Source organism: Semicossyphus pulcher, unplaced genomic scaffold, assembly GCF_022749685.1.
Source record: "Semicossyphus pulcher isolate SPU_LCO1_2020_fin unplaced genomic scaffold, fSemPul1.0.p SCAF_15, whole genome shotgun sequence".
Classification (NCBI taxonomy): domain Eukaryota; kingdom Metazoa; phylum Chordata; class Actinopteri; order Labriformes; family Labridae; genus Semicossyphus; species Semicossyphus pulcher.
The window spans coordinates 12,225,876-12,246,198 of NW_027211659.1; the positions used below are offsets into that span (position 1 = coordinate 12,225,876).

The 20,323-nt window shown below is 41.7% G+C and overlaps 2 protein-coding genes across 6 annotated transcripts in view; one reads left to right on the forward strand and one right to left on the reverse strand.

Moving 5' to 3' along the window:
* The first annotated feature begins 353 nt into the window (after positions 1-353).
* On the forward strand, positions 354-7,259 carry prkra (protein kinase, interferon-inducible double stranded RNA dependent activator). 2 transcript variants are annotated; one of them, XM_069663158.1, is made up of 8 exons: positions 354-557; positions 2,366-2,541; positions 2,955-3,036; positions 3,391-3,469; positions 3,724-3,841; positions 3,943-4,037; positions 4,134-4,296; positions 6,309-7,259. In XM_069663158.1, the coding sequence occupies exons 1-8, from the start codon at positions 505-507 to the stop codon at positions 6,464-6,466; spliced, it is 924 nt and encodes a 307-aa protein (XP_069519259.1). In that variant the 5' UTR covers positions 354-504; the 3' UTR covers positions 6,467-7,259. The 2 variants fall into 2 exon arrangements, with proteins under 2 accessions (XP_069519259.1, XP_069519261.1); XM_069663160.1 differs by having other exon boundaries at positions 2,388-2,541.
* A 2,762-nt stretch (positions 7,260-10,021) lies between these two features.
* Positions 10,022-20,323, reverse strand: part of osbpl6 (oxysterol binding protein-like 6) — a 41,406-nt gene continuing 31,104 nt past the window's right edge. For all 4 annotated transcript variants that reach the window (XM_069662828.1, XM_069662826.1, XM_069662827.1 and 1 more), the window contains 12 exons: positions 19,469-19,576; positions 18,934-19,065; positions 18,001-18,088; positions 16,008-16,261; positions 15,438-15,575; positions 14,407-14,470; positions 14,164-14,242; positions 13,612-13,756; positions 13,376-13,520; positions 13,036-13,162; positions 12,830-12,952; positions 10,022-12,640 (listed from right to left, as the gene is read on the reverse strand). In XM_069662828.1, the coding sequence (XP_069518929.1) occupies positions 12,529-12,640; positions 12,830-12,952; positions 13,036-13,162; positions 13,376-13,520; positions 13,612-13,756; positions 14,164-14,242; positions 14,407-14,470; positions 15,438-15,575; positions 16,008-16,261; positions 18,001-18,088; positions 18,934-19,065; positions 19,469-19,576 (1,515 nt within the window). In that variant the 3' untranslated portion in view covers positions 10,022-12,528. The remainder of the gene's footprint in view (positions 12,641-12,829; positions 12,953-13,035; positions 13,163-13,375; positions 13,521-13,611; positions 13,757-14,163; positions 14,243-14,406; positions 14,471-15,437; positions 15,576-16,007; positions 16,262-18,000; positions 18,089-18,933; positions 19,066-19,468; positions 19,577-20,323) is intronic.

The following is a 20,323-nucleotide window of genomic DNA, read 5'->3' on the forward strand; positions in this document are numbered from 1 at the left end:
TACTTTTAACCTCTACTACACAACAATGTGGAAGCAGTTTATTATTACTTTACTTTTAGTTTTTGTAATTGTAGTATAAGATAAGATCAGCTTTATTTATCACCCACAGGGGAAATTTACTCATTACAGCAGCTCACAAAACAGGCAAATTGAATAAAGTACTCAAATAATAAAACAAGAAAAAAAGCAGGTGGCAACATAAATTCCGTGAACCGCTTTAACGATGAAGCTGACACTATGATCATATGACCACTAGGTGGCGGTAAACATTTAGGCGCCAACACATTGTCAACAGTTGACCCATCAGTGAACCGGATGTTGATATGATGTTAAATTCGGTAATTTCCCCGGTCAGCTACAATGAACAGTTGTTAGCAATTTAAGGCCATTCATACTTTTCATGATAACATAACTAAATGAAGAGAAATATAATATCTCAAAGTGGAGTCTGAGATTTTTCATTTACCCGCAATAGAGCCTTAAACAACAGAAACACATGTAAACATGTCTCAGGAGGGATTTCAATCACCAGCAGTACAAACCTCCGCTGAAACGAGGTTAGTTGTTTCATTTCTAATTTAAGATAATTTAACGTTTGTCTACCATAAACAATAATACGAAGACAGTATCTAACGCGCTCTGGCAGTGTTAAGTGAATTAATATGTAAAGTTGACTTATTATGAGACTGTTAGCTTTCTCAATTTCAATTAAATTTTACCAATGAAGCTCAAGTTGAACTCCTAAGAACTGAAACTGAAAGAAATACTGTAAATGGCTGGCTATTGTTTGAGCATGAAGAGTTTTATCGTGACAGATCTTTGGTTAACTAACTAGCTATCTGCTACCTGAGCATTGATTTATGTTTACCAGGTTTAAATGCTGCAGCTGTTCGGTTTTGGTTTATTTTCAACAAATATTGCTCAAATGTAAAGCTTGGAGATTATCCTCCAAAGTCCCTCTGTTAGCGTCATAGAAAACGTCATTTTAATTAACCGAAGGCGTTAGTTTAGTTAGAGTTACCATGATTAGCTAAACTGGCTTACGTACAGTACTGTAGGTTTTAAGTACAAAACTCATTCTCCATCTGTGCCATAACTACAGTTAAAAAAGCAGAAAAAGCTACTCAGCCAGACCAATATCTGTGTGACAGATATGGAGATAATTGTTAATCAGAATTGCAAAGGTCCAACCTTAGCCTTAGCTGTGATGTGTCAGCTAGCTGCAGCTAACTCTGTCACCCTGGCAACCGTAAACTTATTAGGACTGATTTCAAGGAAGTAGCGTATCTGATGATCTGAAAGAGACATTATAACTGTTTTCTGTTGGAAAACGGGATTTTTTGTGATTTCAATTCCTTCTTCATCTTGCTTTTGATTGTCCTCAGCATTGCGTTCAGCCCTTAAGAGTCATGTTATATATATTATCTCTCCCTCTTTCTTTACTGGTTGCTTTGCTTTGTTCATAATTAGGGTGTTTTCTTGAGACTTTTTAACATTTTGTGACTAGGGATGCACTAGGGATATTATCGGCATGCTATCAGCCTTGGCAGATATGTAATTTTTCTGCCGATATTTTCCGCGCGATAAAACAACGCTTTAATTGTGCCTAAATGATCAATGACTCCCTAAAAAGCTTTACGTAATGCTACGACATTAACTCGGCGCGAGTGTGTGCGTGCACTGCCTGCAGCCCGTCAAGCGTGAAGAAGGGTGCAGGATGTCTGCGGTATGGCAAAGTCTCTTTCTTATTTTGCCAGTGTATGTGTACAGTTTATAAAGCACTGTATTATGTAATTTCTGCATCTGCCAGTGGGCCACTACAATAAGAGTAGGCATGATATCAATTTACTACAGGGGAGACTTGATGTTCTCTGCAGTTAGATGAAAAAAAACATGTGCCTAATATATTGTTATTGAAGTTGGCAACCGGCAAAAAGGGTTGGAAAATATCGGCAAAAAATCCAATATCGTGCATCCCTATTTGTGACAGTTTCATTGGGTGGTGATTTCACAAGCAATCAATGGCTCTGACTTCCTGCTGAGGCATCACGTTTACAAGCACTAGTTCATCAGTAGTTTTCATCAATCTTAATAGGAAGCTACTTAATTAAGCCATCATCAGATTTACTGGATCATATTTTTATCTGCTAATAAACTGCCACTATCTAATTGGAAGAAATTCATTGCCATTTATCAGGTGTTAGCATATCAGTTTGTTTCGACAATACCTTTTGCCTGTTGTTTATTAGTTCTACTGATTGTATTTCTGGTCGGTAAACTTTCTGTGTACTGCATCCATATGCAGCCATGGCAGGAACCCAGTTACAGTCCTTGTAAACTGTTTATTTTTATTCAATTCACACAGTGTTGAAACAAATGAATTGCAGAAGGCCAACCCCGCCAAGACGCCCATACAAGTCCTGCATGAATATGGCACCAAAAGTGGGAACCTTCCTGTGTATGTGATGGAGAAGGCTGAAGGAGAGGCTCACCAGCCCAGCTTCGTCTTCAGCGTCAAAATCGTAGACGTAACCTGCACAGGTACGTTACAATCACACCCCTGCCGTGCACACTGCTGCCTGACACTGAAAGTAGCCTTGTGTTGAGTTGAAAATCACACATGTTCTTTAAAACAAAAGCGCAGCAAAAGCTTTTGCACTTATCGGCGACCCGCTGAAAACAGCTCCACAACCCACTTTTGGGTCCCGACCCACCAGTTGAGAACCAGGGCTCTATATGACTTATCCTTTAGCCAAGGTGCCTCACTTGAGGGATAGAGCAGTGTAGCTTCAGAGAAGAGGATGAGAGGCATTTGTGAAGTTTGAAGTGTGAGGATGATAAGAAATGATACAGCTCTCTTTCCAGTGCGTCCTGGATTAGCATCAGGTGCGGTGCTTTCAAAAAATAACTGACACAATCTGTAATGTTGTACGCTTGCTTGTATTTTGATGCAGGTCAAGGTCCCAGTAAGAAGGCTGCTAAACACCAGGCTGCAGAGGCTGCCCTGAAGATTCTGAATATAGACGCTGGAACAGTGTGAGTAGAGCTGAAATGATTATTGATAGATAAGTTTGCTTAGGAACAACTTCTATCATCTATTAATCACTTTTAATCATAACGTTCCAACATGATAATATCTGTCAATGCTTTGGTACATTTTGATGGGCATTTTTTCAGTATATTTTGGATAAATTGATAAAGAGATTGGTCAATAATTAAAGTAATTGTAAGCTGAGTTGAGTTTGTCAAAACCTGGTTTGCTATTAAAGTTTTCCCTAATGCATTGTTGCAATGCACACATCAAACTGCCTTACTGACAGCCTGTAGCGAGTGTTGATTCTGCTGCAGCTGTGGTAACTGCTTTGATGTAATTCCTCTAATTCCCAACAGGAACGTTCCTGTGAAGTCTGAAAGCAACGGTGTCGCAGCGGAAACAAACAACCATCCCAACTCAGTGGGAGTCCTGCAGGTGTGTAAATCGCTGTGTGTTCTTGTTTTTGTCTGTAATTGTGTAAAAGCAAATTTCTGCTTACATTTGTTTGAAGATTATCTGCCCTGACCTTGAGTCAAAAAGAGTTTATTTCTGGATATTGAACATTTTGTCGACACACTCAGCTGTAAAGAAATACTTTATTTTATTATACGCACAATTAGTAGTTTGAAAGAAAAACAAACTTTCCCTTCTCCTCTTTATCTCTTCTTGTTTGGGCTGTTGTTTTTCAGGAGTTAGCGCTGCAGAGAGGATGGCGTCTTCCCGAATACACAGTTTTAATGGAGGCTGGTCCTCCGCACAAGAGAGAATTCACTGTAACCTGTCGAATGGAGTCGCTGACAGAGAAAGGTACAGCTGCGTTTCTCTAAAACCTTTTCAAGTGGCTGCAGTTTTCCGTTGTTCGTCGTGCTCTTAAACTCTGTCTCGTGTTTTTTTTTTCTCGTGTTCAGCTGTTGGAAATTCAAAAAAGGCAGCAAAGAAGTCGGCTGCAGAGAAAATGGTGGCAAAGCTCCAGAGTCTTTCAGGCTGCTCTGAAATCACATGGGTACGTCAAATATTTCTGAGAGGCAGCTGCAACATTTATGAGTTAAAAGTCTTGTGTCAGTTTTTTATGTGTTCGTTTCCTTTCTTTGTTTTTCAGACTCCTCAGCCGAGTGTCCGCTTTGAGAACTTAAGGAATTCCTCAGCAGAGAAGATAACTTTGCTGAGAAGAAACCCGCTGAGCATTCCCAACACGGACTACATTCAGTTGATGTTGGAGCTGTCCAAGGAGCAGGGCTTCGAGGTCACGTACTTCGACATTGGTGAGAAAACAGACGCTTCATTAGTTGCTGAGAACAGTGTGCTATCCGTTTAGCTGTAGCGGTCTCTCATGCCCATCACTTGTGTCAATTTAGAGGGAACATTTCGTATGCTTCATGACTGTGACTTCAACACTGATTATCAAACTATTCTGGCTCGATAGAAACAACTCCAATAGTAACAAAAAGTCATCGACTGTACTCTAATGATCCGAGATGCACATGAAATAGAGCAAACTTTCATTATTTGGTGCCTAAAATGATGGTTATCTTTCTTTGTAGACGCATCTTAATGAACAATTGTCTCAACCAAAACAATGTGTTTCCTGTTACCCCCTTTTTTTGCCAGTAAAATGCTTTGAATGTAGGGATGCACGATATTGGATTTTTTGCCGTTATCCGATATGCCGATATTTTACAACTCATTTAGCCGATTACCGATACTGATACCGATATATTTTTTTCCCGCACACCTAATTGCAGAGATCATACAACGGTCGGGGTGACGGGTCTTGAGATGGTTAATCAAGTTTGGAGTGTTGAAAGACTTTGCCTTGGCTCCTCCTCGCATCACCGAAGCTGAGCAGTCATTGCAAATAGCAGTTTTGCGATCTATTTCGGACACTTTGAAAAACTTCCACACCACGGACATTTTGGCTTCTAACTCTCTCATGCTGCAGGTAGACACACGTGACGTCATCACGCTGCGCCGCGCAGGTCTTCTTCACGCCGGGGACAATGCGCCGAGGTCGGGCATTTAATCAAGTATGCAGCAGCCCATTATTTTATCGGTTAATTATATCGGTGTTGGCCGATATCCGATAGTTCATTTTTAAGCCAATATCAGCCGATACCGATAACGTCCCGATAATATCGTGCATCCCTATTTGAATGTTAAACAATGTCAGTTGGATATGTTTGGATTTTTTTTGCCGTAACTTATAACACCTCTGATACAGCTGTAGGAGAGTAAACACTGAAAAGTAAGCCTAGATTAGATACATACTGTTGGACCTCCTGTGTAGGTCCACAATTTGAATCCAGTCCAAGAAATGATGGAATATCGCCTCTACCAATGCTAACTACTATTATTATAAAACCACTACTATAAAGACAGATAATAAGGGAATAAGTACTGCAGAAAAACCGATGAGGTTTTCTTGGATTGTCTTCACATTTTGATAAATTATCTCCTCTCACTTCTTTTTGGTATTATGGGTATTCCAGAAAAAATGCAGACATTTTGCATCCAAATTGCTTCCAAAATAAGGTGAAGATTGTCACGTCAATGGACTGGAACATCCGCAATGATTGCAGATCATGATAGAAATCTGGGTTACAGGCTGAAGGATGGGCGGACGCATAAGTAACTGAAAGGATAACACCCTCGGGAACACTGTGGGTTTCCACTGAATGAAGCTCTAGCCTTACGCTCTAACGTTTCTCTCGTTCGTATTACACACCCAAAATTCCCCAGAAACGCTCGGTAAAAAGTTTTAACTGTTTACTTAGAAAAAACTGGAACAGAATAACTGTCAAAGTTTTCCAAAGAGAGAGGAGAGATCGAGAGAGCTCACACATCTGTGTGTCTGAGCAACTTAAAGGGGCTGTTACTAGGAAGCAAATAATTCTATTTATTTATTTTTTTAATTTAAATTTTAAAAAAATTAAAAAAAAAATTTTTTTAATCCGACGGCCGATAAGAGATCAATTTAAAACTGGGTTATTTTGGCTCTGATGCATATGCTTAAAGGCATTTAAACAAAGTTAAGTGTTGGAGTTTGTATTATTCAAAATTTTGACGCCAATATTTTCACTTTTACTGCAAATGAATATCGGCTTCAAATATCGGTTATCGGCCTCCTTGACTACTAATAATCGGTATCGGCCCTGAGAAAACCATATCGCTCTATCTCTACCAGATACACATCATGAACTGAATTTAGGCTCCTAAGAACACTATTATTTGTATTTGCTTGTCCTGTCATGTTAATCGTTTGGTTGTACTTTTGCAGATGAGCTGACGGTGAACGGACAGTACCAGTGCCTGGCGGAGCTGTCCACCTCCCCGGTCACCGTGTGTCACGGCACAGGCATTTCCTGCAGCAACGCCCACAACGACGCAGCACACAGCGCGCTCCAGTACATCAAGATCATGGCCTCCATCAAGTAAAACCACCACAGTCCACATGTGCTTCACGTATAATGTCACATACATCAGCTGATCATGATGAGGCTGTAGTTTACTCTTCCCACTTGTCTTCCTGTGTGTGGACGATAGGAGGTTAAGTATATTTTTATAGTTATGTATAACATTAAGAAGATCATGCTCCATAAAAACACATTAACTTGAATCAGGCAGCTTTAGAGACGAAAATACACAAAATTAGGAATTAAATCAAAATAAGTTTGTCTTCAGGTTCATGTTTTATTTGAGATTAAATATTTAAGTAAATATAAGGGTGTAAAGTAAGTGGGAACATAATTGTGCACATTATGAAGCACTTCCTTTTGACCTTTGTTACATATAGAGTTTAAACTGTCTGTTTGTTTTGTTTTCTCAGTGTCGCTTTAAGTTTTTTATCAGGATGTTTTTAGATTCTTTTCTTAGGTGCTTTTTTATTCCGCATATTTCTCCCTGCTCAGCTGTGTTTTGACAAATAGAAGACTCAAACTTTTAATTCACTTCAAAGATAACTTCCCGTCTGCTTAACTTATTGGAAAAGTCACCTGAAAATGAAAGTGAATTGAAAAAGAGAGATTATTTTGACTATTTATTTTTTGTACTCCCATTCCTCCATCTCCCATAATGCAATCTGCAGTACAATTATTTCTTTAGTCTTTATCTGGTTGACTCTTAAAATACATTCATGTTACTTTATATTCACATTCTGCTGGTCTGTCGCCATGTTTTTGCAGTGTGCCTCATAGTAGCTTGTGATATATTGAATAAACTGTCCGCTGTGCTCTGCTGTATGAACTGACCCCGGGTGGAGAGCAGCAACAACGCGTGTGTATGACACACGCCTTGTTGCTGAAAATAAATGCAAACACTAAATGTTACCCATTGTTGGTTTCTGTTAATGGTCACACAACAGTCGCAGTATTGACATTGCAGCGCTGCCTCCCAGAGCTCTTTGCAGGGTTATTGAATGAAACATCTCTCGTGGGAGCCCACCGCTCGACAGCCATCAATTCATGAGGCGGCACGTCCTGCTGTATTAGTACAAAGGCAATTACATCAGGGCCTGCGAGCCCGGTCATTCACTCTTGATTTGTGCGCTTAATGGCTAAGAGAAGAGAAACACACACGGTCGTTTAAAGGGGGAAGAAATATATATTTAAAGATAATAAACGTTATTAAAGATAATAAAGAAATCTCAGGATTTAGGGCTAAACTGACTAATAATTTTTTAAAAATAGGATCCATTTCTATTACTTAACTACAAGCATATATTTGTGTTCTACATTGAATTTTAACAGGTGTATTCGCACTAAATATAGTCACACATGTTTTGTTATAAGCAGAATCAGATTAATAATGCAGGTGATTGTTGATGAAGTCAGTTTCTTTTAACCAACCAGAGGAATCAAGTCAACTTCTAAGAAGAAGAAAAAAATGACCAACTTTACCTCCGTCGGGTCGCGGTGGCAGCAGGCTGAGCAAGTCAACACAAACGTCCCTCTCTTTAGCATCATTTTCCAGCTCCTCCTGGGGGATCCCGAGACGTTCCCAGGCCAGGTGGGATATATGATGTATGATGAGAAATGATCATTTAAAAAACTGTAATCAACATTTAAAAGTGGCTTTACATTCATTGATAACCTCATAATAACAATAACAAACTTCTGGTGTTGGATAATGACAATTATCTAACAACTTCTAACGAGTCAGCCTTGCTGCTTTAGCTAACGACAAACCAAGATAAATGTTCTTTTTGATCACTTGGGGACAACAAAAAAGGTCATAGGTCATATTCTGAGATGATATGGTTACTTGTTCAACCTCCAGCAGTTACAAAGCAACATTATCATTCATGTAGAGTTGTCAATCAGGCTAACCGGTTTGTGTTAATCCAACATTCGCTGCACTTTTTTTTTAGCTTAGTTCTGGTCTCTACTGCTGAAGTAAACATAAAGCATTTTTGCTACGGATTACTCCGGACACATTCCCCATTGGATCCCCATTGTACCTCCTTTCCCTCCTGCGGGGAATATTGATAATAATATGTATAACCCCCAGTTGCTGGGTGAAGTCAACATGTTACAAACTGGGCGTCAGTGGCAGCATCTTTTTGTTAAATCTTAAAGTCACTCAACTTTGACCTTTAAGTTTTCTAGTAAACCAGAAAGATAAACAAGATGGATCTCTTCTGATGGTGGAACAAAACAAAAGTAAAGACGTCACCCTGGGATGGGCATGTTTCAGCATGCAGCTGATTTACTTTGATGCCCTTTTCTCCAACGTAAAAACCACACGCTCGTCCTCAGTTGAGTTTTACAGTTTTATTAGAACAAGCACTATATAGCAGCAGTGTACAGTGTTCATGGAAAGATATGTACTTAGTTAAAATTGCACTTTAGAAGGTCTCCATTAGGGGAATAGGTCTGAAAGAAACTGAGCTGACACAGTGCTTAGTGATGAATGTCAGTCCAAAACAAAAACAACATGAGAGCCCAATTGAGAAAACAAAAAACCCTTTTTTTTTGTAAGGCATCTGCAACATTCATTGGCAGGCTAAGTTGTCTAGACATGCAGGCAGAACGATGGATGAAGAAAGCATGTTTTTTGTTTTTTTTTCACTACAGCCCGACTCTTTGATGCCAAACACTACGCAAAGCATCGCCCCGACCTCCACACGCATCTTCTGTGATTGTTAAACTGACGTAGGAGGAAGAAAAGGAATCAGCTTCAGTAGCAGTGACCCATCTTCTAAAATGTGCTGTATTTACAGTGATGTTGGGAGTAGCAGAGCAGTGCAGAACATCTTATAACACTGCAAGCATTTTACAGTCAAATAAACCTTTTTTTTTCTCCTCTAACGTTAAAGACGTCTCCCTTTAAATCCGAGACATTTTGTCCCACAGCTCGATCTTAACTCTGTCTATCAGTGTAATTAATCCTCTGTAGGTAAGTGGAGCCCGGATAATGTGCGGCGTTTGACGTTTTAATGACGCTCCTTCTCAGCATGGGGGGGGTTCTTATCAGTGGTGTGTTTGTGAGGCATTAATAAATGCATTAAGGCACAGCAAGTGAAACTGATGCTGACGAGTTGAAGCATTGTGATTGGGGGGGACAAATTAAAGCACATAGAAAGGGGATGTGGATGCAAAGCAGTACTACCTTTTTGGCTTGTAATCTACAGTACCGTATGAACAGTGCACACAAGGATGGATATTTATATTCACTCTTTTGTCTTCTTCTGTGTCCTCAAACTGCAGTCCTGAATGAATCAACTAAAATGTGCTCGTACATGAGGACAATGCGTTACTTATTTTATGTTTTCTTAATCTGTAACACAAAACGGGGACATGAGTTCAAAACATTAAAGCTAATCTACTTTGCAATAAATACACAAACTGCAAATAAGTACCCGGTGCTTTGCAGGAAACCAGATTTGAATATCAGTAAAGTCTCCGGGGAATCAGACACTTTAAAATCATTTTTACTGCACAGTCTTCACACGTACTATTTTTAACCCTCAGCATCCTGAAACTGCTTTTTTTTTTTTTTTTTTTTTTTAAATTGTAATGAAAATAAGACAGAGGTTGTTTTATTTGGACAGTTGATTCTCATGGATGACTGTGCTGCTGCTCTTGGCCCTCTAGCTCCCCACAAATGTCCATCTGGCAAAAATCTTTTAAATCTGAGAAACAGATCACCTCAGGTGCTAACACCAGCTTCCAGACTCCGAGCTAAGGTAGAGCCTTATCTCCGTCCGAACGACTTTGAGAGAGTAATCCATGCCTTCATTACATCCCGGCTCGATAACTCTCTGTATGTGGGCGTATAACGGTCGTCTCTGCGGCATCTCCAGCTTGTGCAAAACGCTGCCGCACGTCTGCTGACTGGGAGGAAAAAGCATGACAGTATTACGCCAATTTTGGCCTCCCTTCACTGGCTCCATGTCCGTTTCAGGATGATTTGAACATTTTGTTTTTATGGTTTTAAATGGAACGGCTCCGTCTTATCTTGTCGATCTCCTGCGATATTAAGCTAAACCCCAGTTAGAGCACTTAGGTCAGCCAACCACTTGTTCTTAGAAGTCCAATCAAGGCTGAAAAACAGAGGGGATCGTGCCTTTGCGGTGGCTGCTCCTCAGCTCTGGAACAGCCTACCGATCCGCATTAGAACTGCAGTCGCTTGACACTTTTAAGTCGCTGCTAAAGACCCATCTTTTCTCAATGGCCTCCAATTCCAGTTGAGCTCGACTCTTCCCGTTTTATCTTATACCGTCGAGCAATTCTTTTATATTCTGTTTTTCGGTTTTATCTCTGCTCTTGTTCGGTTTTATTCTTCTATTTTGTTATTTTAATATTTGCGTTACATCGTGTATGTGGATTCTCTTGGTTGTACGGCACTTGAGTTGTTTTTTAATGTGCTCTATAAATAAACTTGCCTGGACTTACACGTTACAACCACTAGGTGGCTCCGATGGTTCAGAATGGAATAACTGCATGCTCGAGGCTGAGTGAGTCATGGGAGTGCTGACATAATTAACTGATTAATTGATCAATCAAAACAAAGTGTATTCCTTTTTTGATTATGGAGCAAAAATCAACAGAAGTAATAAAAATACCAAACAGTTGCTGGTAAATGTTTAACAATTAGGAAAATTAACTCTGCCTCATTACACAGAGTTTTATATTCAGACTTTTGGTTGTTGGTAAGAATTAAGATGTTACATTAAGACATCTCTTTGGGCTTTGTGAAGCTGTGAAGCTAATTAGTCATAATTTCTGAAAGGAAATAATTTAACTTGTTAATAAAGTTTTTGATAGTTTAACAACAGTAGCATATTGCATATCTAGATTTTTGTAACTGGATTCAGTATTGAGCATTAAAATGTGCATACGTGACTTTTACCCTCTTTCTTAATATCAAGTCAAGACTTTTTAATAAAGCTCAAAATCCTGACCGTGTCTCAGAGGGATTCACAGTCCGCACCATCTACTACACATTCTTTTCTTAGGCCTCTGATTCAGCCCGACGTCTGAGAGAATCCACTACTTTACCAAGACCAGAGCAGATTCAGACAGACTGAGCGTGTGCCCACTACATATGGAGGGAGTTATGTGTGTATTTATGTAACCGTGTGAGTCAGAGGAGTTGGTTTCGTGTAGCAATGTTTAAAATTAGACAGTAGGGTAGGGCTGGTGAGGTTGTCCCTCTATTTACACATAATTCCACCATGAGGAGAAAGTCGACCTCGTGACCGATCTGTGTTGACGGTTTCAAAAGAAGAAAACAGCTGTAAAGGTTGTAGGTGTGTCCTGCGTCACATGTCCAAAACATTTGAACGGGACCTTCACGTTAATCCCACTTCTCCTTTCAGAGCTGCTGAACGTATACATTAAAAATCCCATCTATGGACACCGTACTTCCTCCTCTGCAGGCCACATTAATTTTAAATGAGCGGTTTCCCGAGAGAGAGTACTGCTATCACACAGATCCATCAGTAGTAAAAGGCAAAAATAAATAAAATCTGCCGATTCACATAATGCTATTTCACTAAAGATATTTTATAAAAATACCTCTTTTTTTTCCTACAATAATTGATGATACAGTAAATACGGCTTAATGCCGGTGAAAGCTGCTCTCTAAGCATGCATGTAATCGTAGGTAATCAAAAGATCTACGTCATAGACTACTCTAACCCAAACGGCTGTCAGAAATCAAATGGCTTCGACTAAAAAGCGCTAAATCGCGTGACTTGTTCGGGCGTCTTTTTAAGGCAAGGACATACTCAGAAGTCAAAGGAGCTGAGGGAACATCTACATAGGAGAGGGACCTTTGTTGCCTTGACAGCCCAGCTTCCACAAGCACAATGAAGGTGATCCTACAGGATGTTTCCATGGATGGAGGACCTTGACGGGGTTGCTGGGCATCAGGCCGTCCCTCAGCTCTGCGGTCCATGCACACGGATGTCTTTTCATTATCATGTTTCTCCCAACACCTTATTGTGCATAGGTAATGGCCTTCTTTTCTGGTATGATCATGGCGATCCCCATGTGCTACCACAGGTTCGCGGTAGGTTCCATATTGATGAAGCCGGGGTTCTTGCGGAGCTCCCAGTACATGTTGTTGGAGACCCACCTCTCCCTGTGATTGGCATCGACCGTTTTCCTGGAAGAGAGGACAAAGAGGTGACAGATGATGTGTTTTTTAGGGCAGTTTTCATACTTCATTACTCTTTATAATATCGAACATATAAACCATGTGTACCCAGGGCTTCACACATTGGATACAAAAGGATAAGTATTTCTGTCTCTGCATATGCACAGTAAAGATCAGGTTACTGGGTGCTGTCCTTACTTAAAGAAGCGTGGCTCCTGTTTGATGTCGTTCTCCTCTTTCCACTTCCTCCTGGTCCTCTGAAGGTCCTCTATACGCTGCTTCTCTGAGGACGCCATCTCCAGGTTCCCCTCCTCCAGATGCCTGCGTGACCACAACATGATTTTTTTAATAACAGGAACATGATGCCAGAAGATCAGTTACATCTGATTGTATTTCTGCTGTACCTTTGATCGGGCCTGAATCGGGCGTCTGTACGTGGCAGTACATCTTTCAGCTCGGGGCAGAGCTCGTTCAGTTCAATGGCAAACCTGGTGAAGCCGTAGTACAGCTCATAGTCTGTGGGCATGGAGCCTGACAAGGAAGGAAACATCAACAGTGAGCTTCAAGTCCCCAAATCTTTCCTTTCCCATCCAGAAAAGTGTAAGTGAAAATATTATATTTTATTCCCTGAGAAGCATCCCCAAGTCTAATAAAAACTCCCACTGCACCATAAGTGACCAGTTAAAGTAGGTTTGAGTCTCATTGAAGTGGAGATGTGACTTTGGATGAAGACCCAGTGCCCACCTGGCCTCCACACGCATTTGGCAGAAGGTGGGACACCGCAGTAAAGGCCCTCGTGCCATTTTCCAAACAGCCGGTGGATCACTTTCCCTTCTTGATCCATCACAAATCCTTGAACCTCATTCACATTAGAACTCCAGTAGTTTCCCTGAAACACAAACACCCCCTGGTTAACCTAAGAGGCAAATATCACATGAAATCATAGCAAGGCAACGATGTCCGTGATGTGGACGTTTCACCTTGACGAAGGTGAGTTTGCAGAGACAAGCGCTGCTCTTCGTGTTTCTGATGGTGATCTCCCCGTAGTGCTCGATCCACCGCCGTCCGCTCAGGATGTTGTGTACGCAGGTGGTGACTTTGTTCCATTCATAGTGATCTCCAAACCTGGAAGTAAACAATAACAGCTGATCGGCCTGAGGCGGTGCAGGAACGACATTAACCCAGCTGATAAAAGCCTCTTACAAACGTACAACGATAGACTTATTCTGGAATTAAGCAGCCGCAGATTTTCAGCATTAATGTCTTAATGATTGTGTGTGGTCAAAAATAGCACTCCTCCTCAGAGCTCGGTGAGGGTGTTACTCAAGGATTAGACCTTCTTGTGGATTTATATGGCTCACCTGAAGCGTTACACATTTGTATTTACAATTTTAAAAGATTTATGGAAAAGACAAAAGAAATGTGAAGGTTTTAAAGTGAAGTGAAGTGTCTTTATAATGGTAAAATAGTAACACAAGTTTGCTGAATCATTACCGGCAAGTTGACACAAGTGCTATTTACAAGCCAGTTACCTGGGAATCATGAGATTCACCGTCCCAATTGGTAAAATCTCCATCGACTTTCCCCAAAACTTGTTTTTCCATCTCACATCTGAAAAGCAAATGACAAACATCAGAAGTGAAAAGCGATTTTCTGTCAACTGTTTTTCAATCAGTATGATTCAATGTAAGAGGCTAAACTGGGCTGGCAGACTCCTCTGCTGAGCCGCCGTTCCCATGAGGAAAACCCCCTCACTAATGAGGTCTGTGACCCACCTTGCCAGAAGGTGAAGTTCTTGGACTCACAGTGGCAGGCGGAGATGGGAGGGTGGTGGCTCACCTTTGGGACGAGATCAAATAAAAATCCTTCAGGTGACAGCTGTTACTGTCGCAATTATACATCATGTGTGTACATCTCTGTCAGTCTCCAAATGATGCTACTGAAAGGCTGTGATTTATTTTAGAGCTGAAACAATTACATGATGAATCAGTAAGTTATCGGACAGAAATATAATTAATCTATTATGAAGACTAATTTCCCTCTCTAAACATTTTAACCACCTTTACTCGACTGTTTAAGACAATAAGCAGCAAAGTCAATAACATAAGTTCAGTCAGACACAGCATAACAGTTTGCGTTTGTCGTCTAGGCTCCGACCGCATCACTCCCCACAGAAATTTGAGGACTGATGACATAATATCCTCCCTAGACGGAGCCTGCATGAGGATGCTGGGGTGGTGGTGGGGCAGAAAGTAGGAGCGCAGTACTGGTGCAGGGCAGCGGCAGCAATGACTGGAAATCTTGCAGCTTAAATGGTGATTTCGGAGAATGACGCTTGTCAAGTGTGGAATCAGTGCAGCTCTCGTTGCCTGCCTGAACTGGCTCGCAGGCGTTGCTCCATACATAGTTTTTTTGCAGCCTTGGTTTGCTGTTAAAGAAAGCCTCAAGACTGCACCCTTGAAAAGTTCAGTGAAATGTGAGGGAGCGATGTGCAAATGAAATGCAAATAAGAGTCTGTGTGCCATGACCTGTGTGAGCAAGTCCAAGTGATGGAGCTCCTCTGTGCAGTAGAAACACAGTGAGAGGATGGATGCACTGGTTTGTAAGTGAGTAGTCACTTAGTTCAACCAAATACTGCACTTATTCTTTCACAAGCAACGACAAATATTGGAAGTTGTTTCTCAGGTCACGTGCTTCATGCTGCACAAACTTGTGCGACTTTAAAACATTTGTTGTAGATCACTTAGTAACAACATAGTGCTTCTGTGTAAAATGCACTTAATACAGTCTCTGTGCACAAACGTACCTGTTCCGAGAAAAAACAGAAGCCCTTGTCTTCCCGAATACATTCATAACTCTCTCCGAGCAGCGGGTTGAATGGCTTACTTCCTGCTCTGTAGTACGTGGATGAATAGCCTGAGACGGCGAAAGCTGCGACGAGAACCTGTCAGAGAGTCAGAACAACACGGCAAACATAAAGAGAGGGGATTAACCGCTTCATATTAGCAGACGGCTTTGTGAGGAGTAAGCCAAATATTAGTATGCATTGGACATTATCAAGAGGACAGGAGACAGATAAAAATAGGAGGATCCAAGGTCGACAGCTGCATCGGAGCGTAGCATCGCCTCGCAGACTTTGCCTCTGAGTGAGACTATTTATGTCGGCTCGTGACCGGCAATGTCACCTCAGAGACAGAGACAGGTATGATAGACACAAAAACACAAACAGGAAGTTAAAAAATGAGTCTGAAAGTTACAGAATTGACCAAAAAACTTCAGATTGCTTCAAGAAGAGCAATGAAGGGTCTTTAGACGCAACACCTATCCTGATTAAAATCTGATTCGACGGCGTGTTTGTGACCGGCGGCTTCTTTACCATGCGTTCAAACGGATCCTCCGTCTCGGCCGCCTTGTCCAGCAGCTCGCTGTACTCCAGCTCCTCACACATGCGCTGCAGGGTGTTGAGGGGCTCGTTGAGCTCCACAGGCATGGACACTTTGGACAGGTCCTTGCCGATGTTGTTTCTCAGGATGTTCCAGAGGTTGATGTTGCTGGTGTCGGGACACGGCGCCGGCAGGCAGGTGCGTCGCCCGTTTCGGAAGGCGCTGCCAGCAAAGTCTCCGTTGGCCACTGGGAAGAGAAAACCTCCTCATTAACAATCTGCACTTGGTTCAACGTTATCTGTGACAGTCAGTCTTCTTAAAAACATGCTTAATATTCTACTTTAATCTTCTAATCTTTGTTTAAAGAGCAAATTTAAGTTTGACAAATGGCAGCATACTAAATCCGAGACATTAACTGGATCAGAATAATATAAATGAAGCCAATACAAGTTGTATCAAATCAAAGACACGGGGAGACAAATTGGACGACCTCTCCAATAAGACAATGATTAAAAAGAAGATTTAAGAGCTTATTTTGATTAAGCTCTGATAATTTAAGAGCCTGGAGATAATCGCTGCAGAGCATCTGTCCTCTCCTGTTATCAGCCAGGTGCATCAAAGTCTCCCTCTCCACAAAGAGCCTTAAAAGTCATCAAAAAAGTCTCCAGACTGGGATGTGGTCGTGCTGCTGCGTTCTGGTTAGACGCCTGGCCTGATTTTTTTCAGCGTTCCTTGATTGGATGTGATATATTTTGATTGGTTTCTATGATGTATGCTGATGTCTGCTTGGCAATGTCAGTGTCTGCTAACTGGGGACACGTCAGTGTGATGCTGAAGGGCTCAAAACATCAAATACACTGACATGAAAGTGGGTCTACATTTAATGTGTAGAAAATGTTTCATTTGATTACTTTCCTTCCTGAACTTGCCAACCTATTTATACTATTAAAGAGGGGGTGTTACGCTGTTTCACATTGAAATATATATAATGTTGCAATGTTGGATGTCCAAACTAAAAGGGGGTGAAGTTTCAAATCTGTAGGTAAAAGTATGTTGGAGTAATCCTCAGGCTTCTCAGCTCCGTCTGCAGGCTGTTTTTTTCTACACGTCACAAAGTGCAGCCTCAGCAGGCCTCAGAGAGCCGACCAATCAGAAGACAGTGGGCTTGTAGGGGGCGGGGTTTCTTAAAGGGATGGAGCTGACTGAGTTGTTTCAGGCAGAGGCTGTATGAGGGCCTGCACAGAAAAGAATGATGAGTTCTTTTAACTGTAAATGATGCTAAGCTACGCGACCACAGAGTGAAATATGAAGCTTGAAAATAAGCATTATACCCCCCCTTTAATATATACTGTATATATAAAAGGAGATATTATTTAAACAATGTCTGTGTTTTATTTTTTATTTGTACAATTTGAGATGGAATTATCCTGCACGTACACTTGATGACTTATTAATGAGAGTAACATTAATTTAATTCTGTATACAGGGGAACTCCTGTAGGCATCATTTTTCACGGATTAGACCATTAAAAAGTTAGAATCATTATTAAAAGTCTAACTTTTATGGTAGAATGGGTATGCAGCTGTTAAAGTGTGCTGCATAAATTCAAATTCTTTGAAATGAAACATCATCAATCCCAGTTCTGCTTCAAACCTCAGTCAGTAGGAACCTTCTGTACATATCGCTGTGTGCTTTGTGACAAAGATGGAGGAGGGAGATCCCTTCCCTCCTTGCATAGATAGCTTTCATAAAGTTTAAGTGAAGCCCTTGGCACAGAGTAACCCTGCAAAGTCAACTGCCTCCGCCACACTGACAAATGAGCCTGCTAGAACTGTAATGGTGTGCGTCTGTGTGTGTGTGTGTGTGTGGATGTTTTACAGTGAGCATCCACTGAGTGGGATCCCCTCGCTTTAATTATTTTCCCTTCCTTTCATAAAAAAAGGAACTGTGGATGCTTGACTCACGATTGCGCAGGAAGGGACCTACTTTGTCTGGAGACGTTATCGGTCACGCTGGCGTTGTCCTCGGAAATGTTATCGCTCACATCGCTGACGTATGACTCATCGTCTGAGCCCTGTGAGGGGGAACAGGTACAGAGCGGAGGGAGTCAGTACAACACAAACCCTGATCAGATCTCTCTCTCACACACACAGTTTCTGCAGTTTGCCAGTGGCTAACATACTGCAGCATTGCTCTGCTATCTGTCCCGCTGCAGTAATCATACGACAAGATACTGCAGCATTTTCATACTTTATATATAGCAAACACAATGAGGCCATTGACGCCTCCAAAGAGGAGCATATTGTCGCTGAAAAAGCCCTGTTACAGTCTCCTGCTGCTGGTGAAGCGTTGGCCAACAGTGTAGCACAGGTCTGAATGGGTCTGCTGTTGGAGCTACAGGACAGGTGGTTGATGAATTTCCTCTGTGAGTAATCTTTCAACAGGGCTCAATGCCTGCCAGGGGAGCTACAATGCTTAATGGCTCCTCAGAGACCATATATATTTTGAGCAGGGTGTTCACAGGAGCTAAAAGAGGGAGAAGGCAGAAGTGATAGTTTAAAGTGATGCACCAAAGTGGCTTTTTAACAAAGCTAGAAGCTACAAATGGAGAGGAGTGAGCAGAGGATGATTGTGACATACTACTGAGGGAGTCATCCTCGGGCAATTTGGAAAAGAGCCGTTCTGTGTTCGACTTTCCGTTACAGGCTATCTCTGCTTTTCATGCTGCCCTCATTAAATGCTGACTAACTCCAGCTCCACACACAGCCACCACAGTGATGTTTTATCTGGCTTCCCAGCAGCAGCGCTTCTTTAACCCCCTCCTTCTTCGATCCACTTCCTCCACAGCCTTCGCTCCTCCGGCTCCAAACTGCTGTCATTTTTTCTAAAAAGCTGTTTCTCAAACGTCCTCTGTTGTACCTCATTCTCCGACGAGCTGGCTGACAGAAGCACTTCCTGGGCATCAAAGAACTCGGAGACAGACTCCGACATCGAAAGTCGGCTTTCATTAGAGGCCTGCTGAGTCAGAGGGATCCCCATCTGTTCCCCTTCCTGCAGGCAAACACATGCAAACACACGAGACGTTCAGCGCTCCTCAACTGCTGTGATGACAGGTTTAAGAACCAAAACAGACCTGAACAAACTCATCAGAAGACAACACAGCTGATTTGCAGCATGTGTATCCTTGCTAGAGGGCGAGCTCCCATCCGTTTCTAATGAGTCATTTTTTCCATTAACCTTGATGTCAGCCTCTGCATAGAATAATGATCCTTTAAGCTTACCTGCCTGATCACACTGGAAGGAGCGCCAATGAGTAAGGACAGGAATCAATGATGCGATTGACAAACGCAGGAGGCGAACACTAAAACTGGGCGGCCTCGGGGGCGTTGTGGTTTTATCAGTGTAAGAGGTAAAAATGAGTTCAGCCAGTGACACAGTGACCACAGTGACCTACCTCATCAGGCGTGGAGATGATGTTCACGCTGACCACTTGTTCATTCAGGACAGATTCAGAGTGGATGCGGTTGAGTCGGGTTCGAAGTTCTGCGTTTTGGGACAGGGCCTGAATGATGAAAGATGTGGTTTAATATTCTGTTAATGTCGAAACATAGTAGGTTACGCTGGTCACAAAAACACTTGAAGAACTCTTTTCTGCCTGGGTTTAATCAGTTGATGGACTCATTTCTCGCTTGCCTCTCTTTTCACTGAGCATGTGCAATGTGAAAGACATATAATGTTACAATGTTGGATGTCCAGACTAAATGTTTCAAATCTGTTGGTAAAAGTATGTTGGAGTAATCCCCAGGCTTCTCAGCTCAGTCTGCAGGCTGCTGTCAATGCCCGGTTGGTTTCATACAGTTTTTTGCACTTTGTGACGTCACAAAGTGCAGCCTTAGCAGGCTTTGGACAGCTGGCCAATCAGAAGAAAGCTGGGTTGTAGGGGCAGGGTTTCGGAAAGGGACAGAGCTTCAGGCAGAGGCTGTATGATTTTTTGAACTGTAAATTATGCTAAGCTATGGTATCACAGAGTGAAATATGAAGCTTGAAATTAGCATAATACCACCCCTTTAAGTTGAACAAGATTTGGCGGCCGTTTTTACTGTAAAGTAACTTGGATGTAGATAACCATGTAGTTTTTGTTTGGCAGTAGTGATGAGATGATCTAGTGTTTGATGAACTAGATGTGGATACTTTGAGAGACTATAAATTAAATTGTATAAGTAAACACTTTTACATTATCATTATTTGCATGTCTTTCCTCCTCTCCATGCTGGCACTGAAGATATGCCTAACTTAAGCAAATATAAGA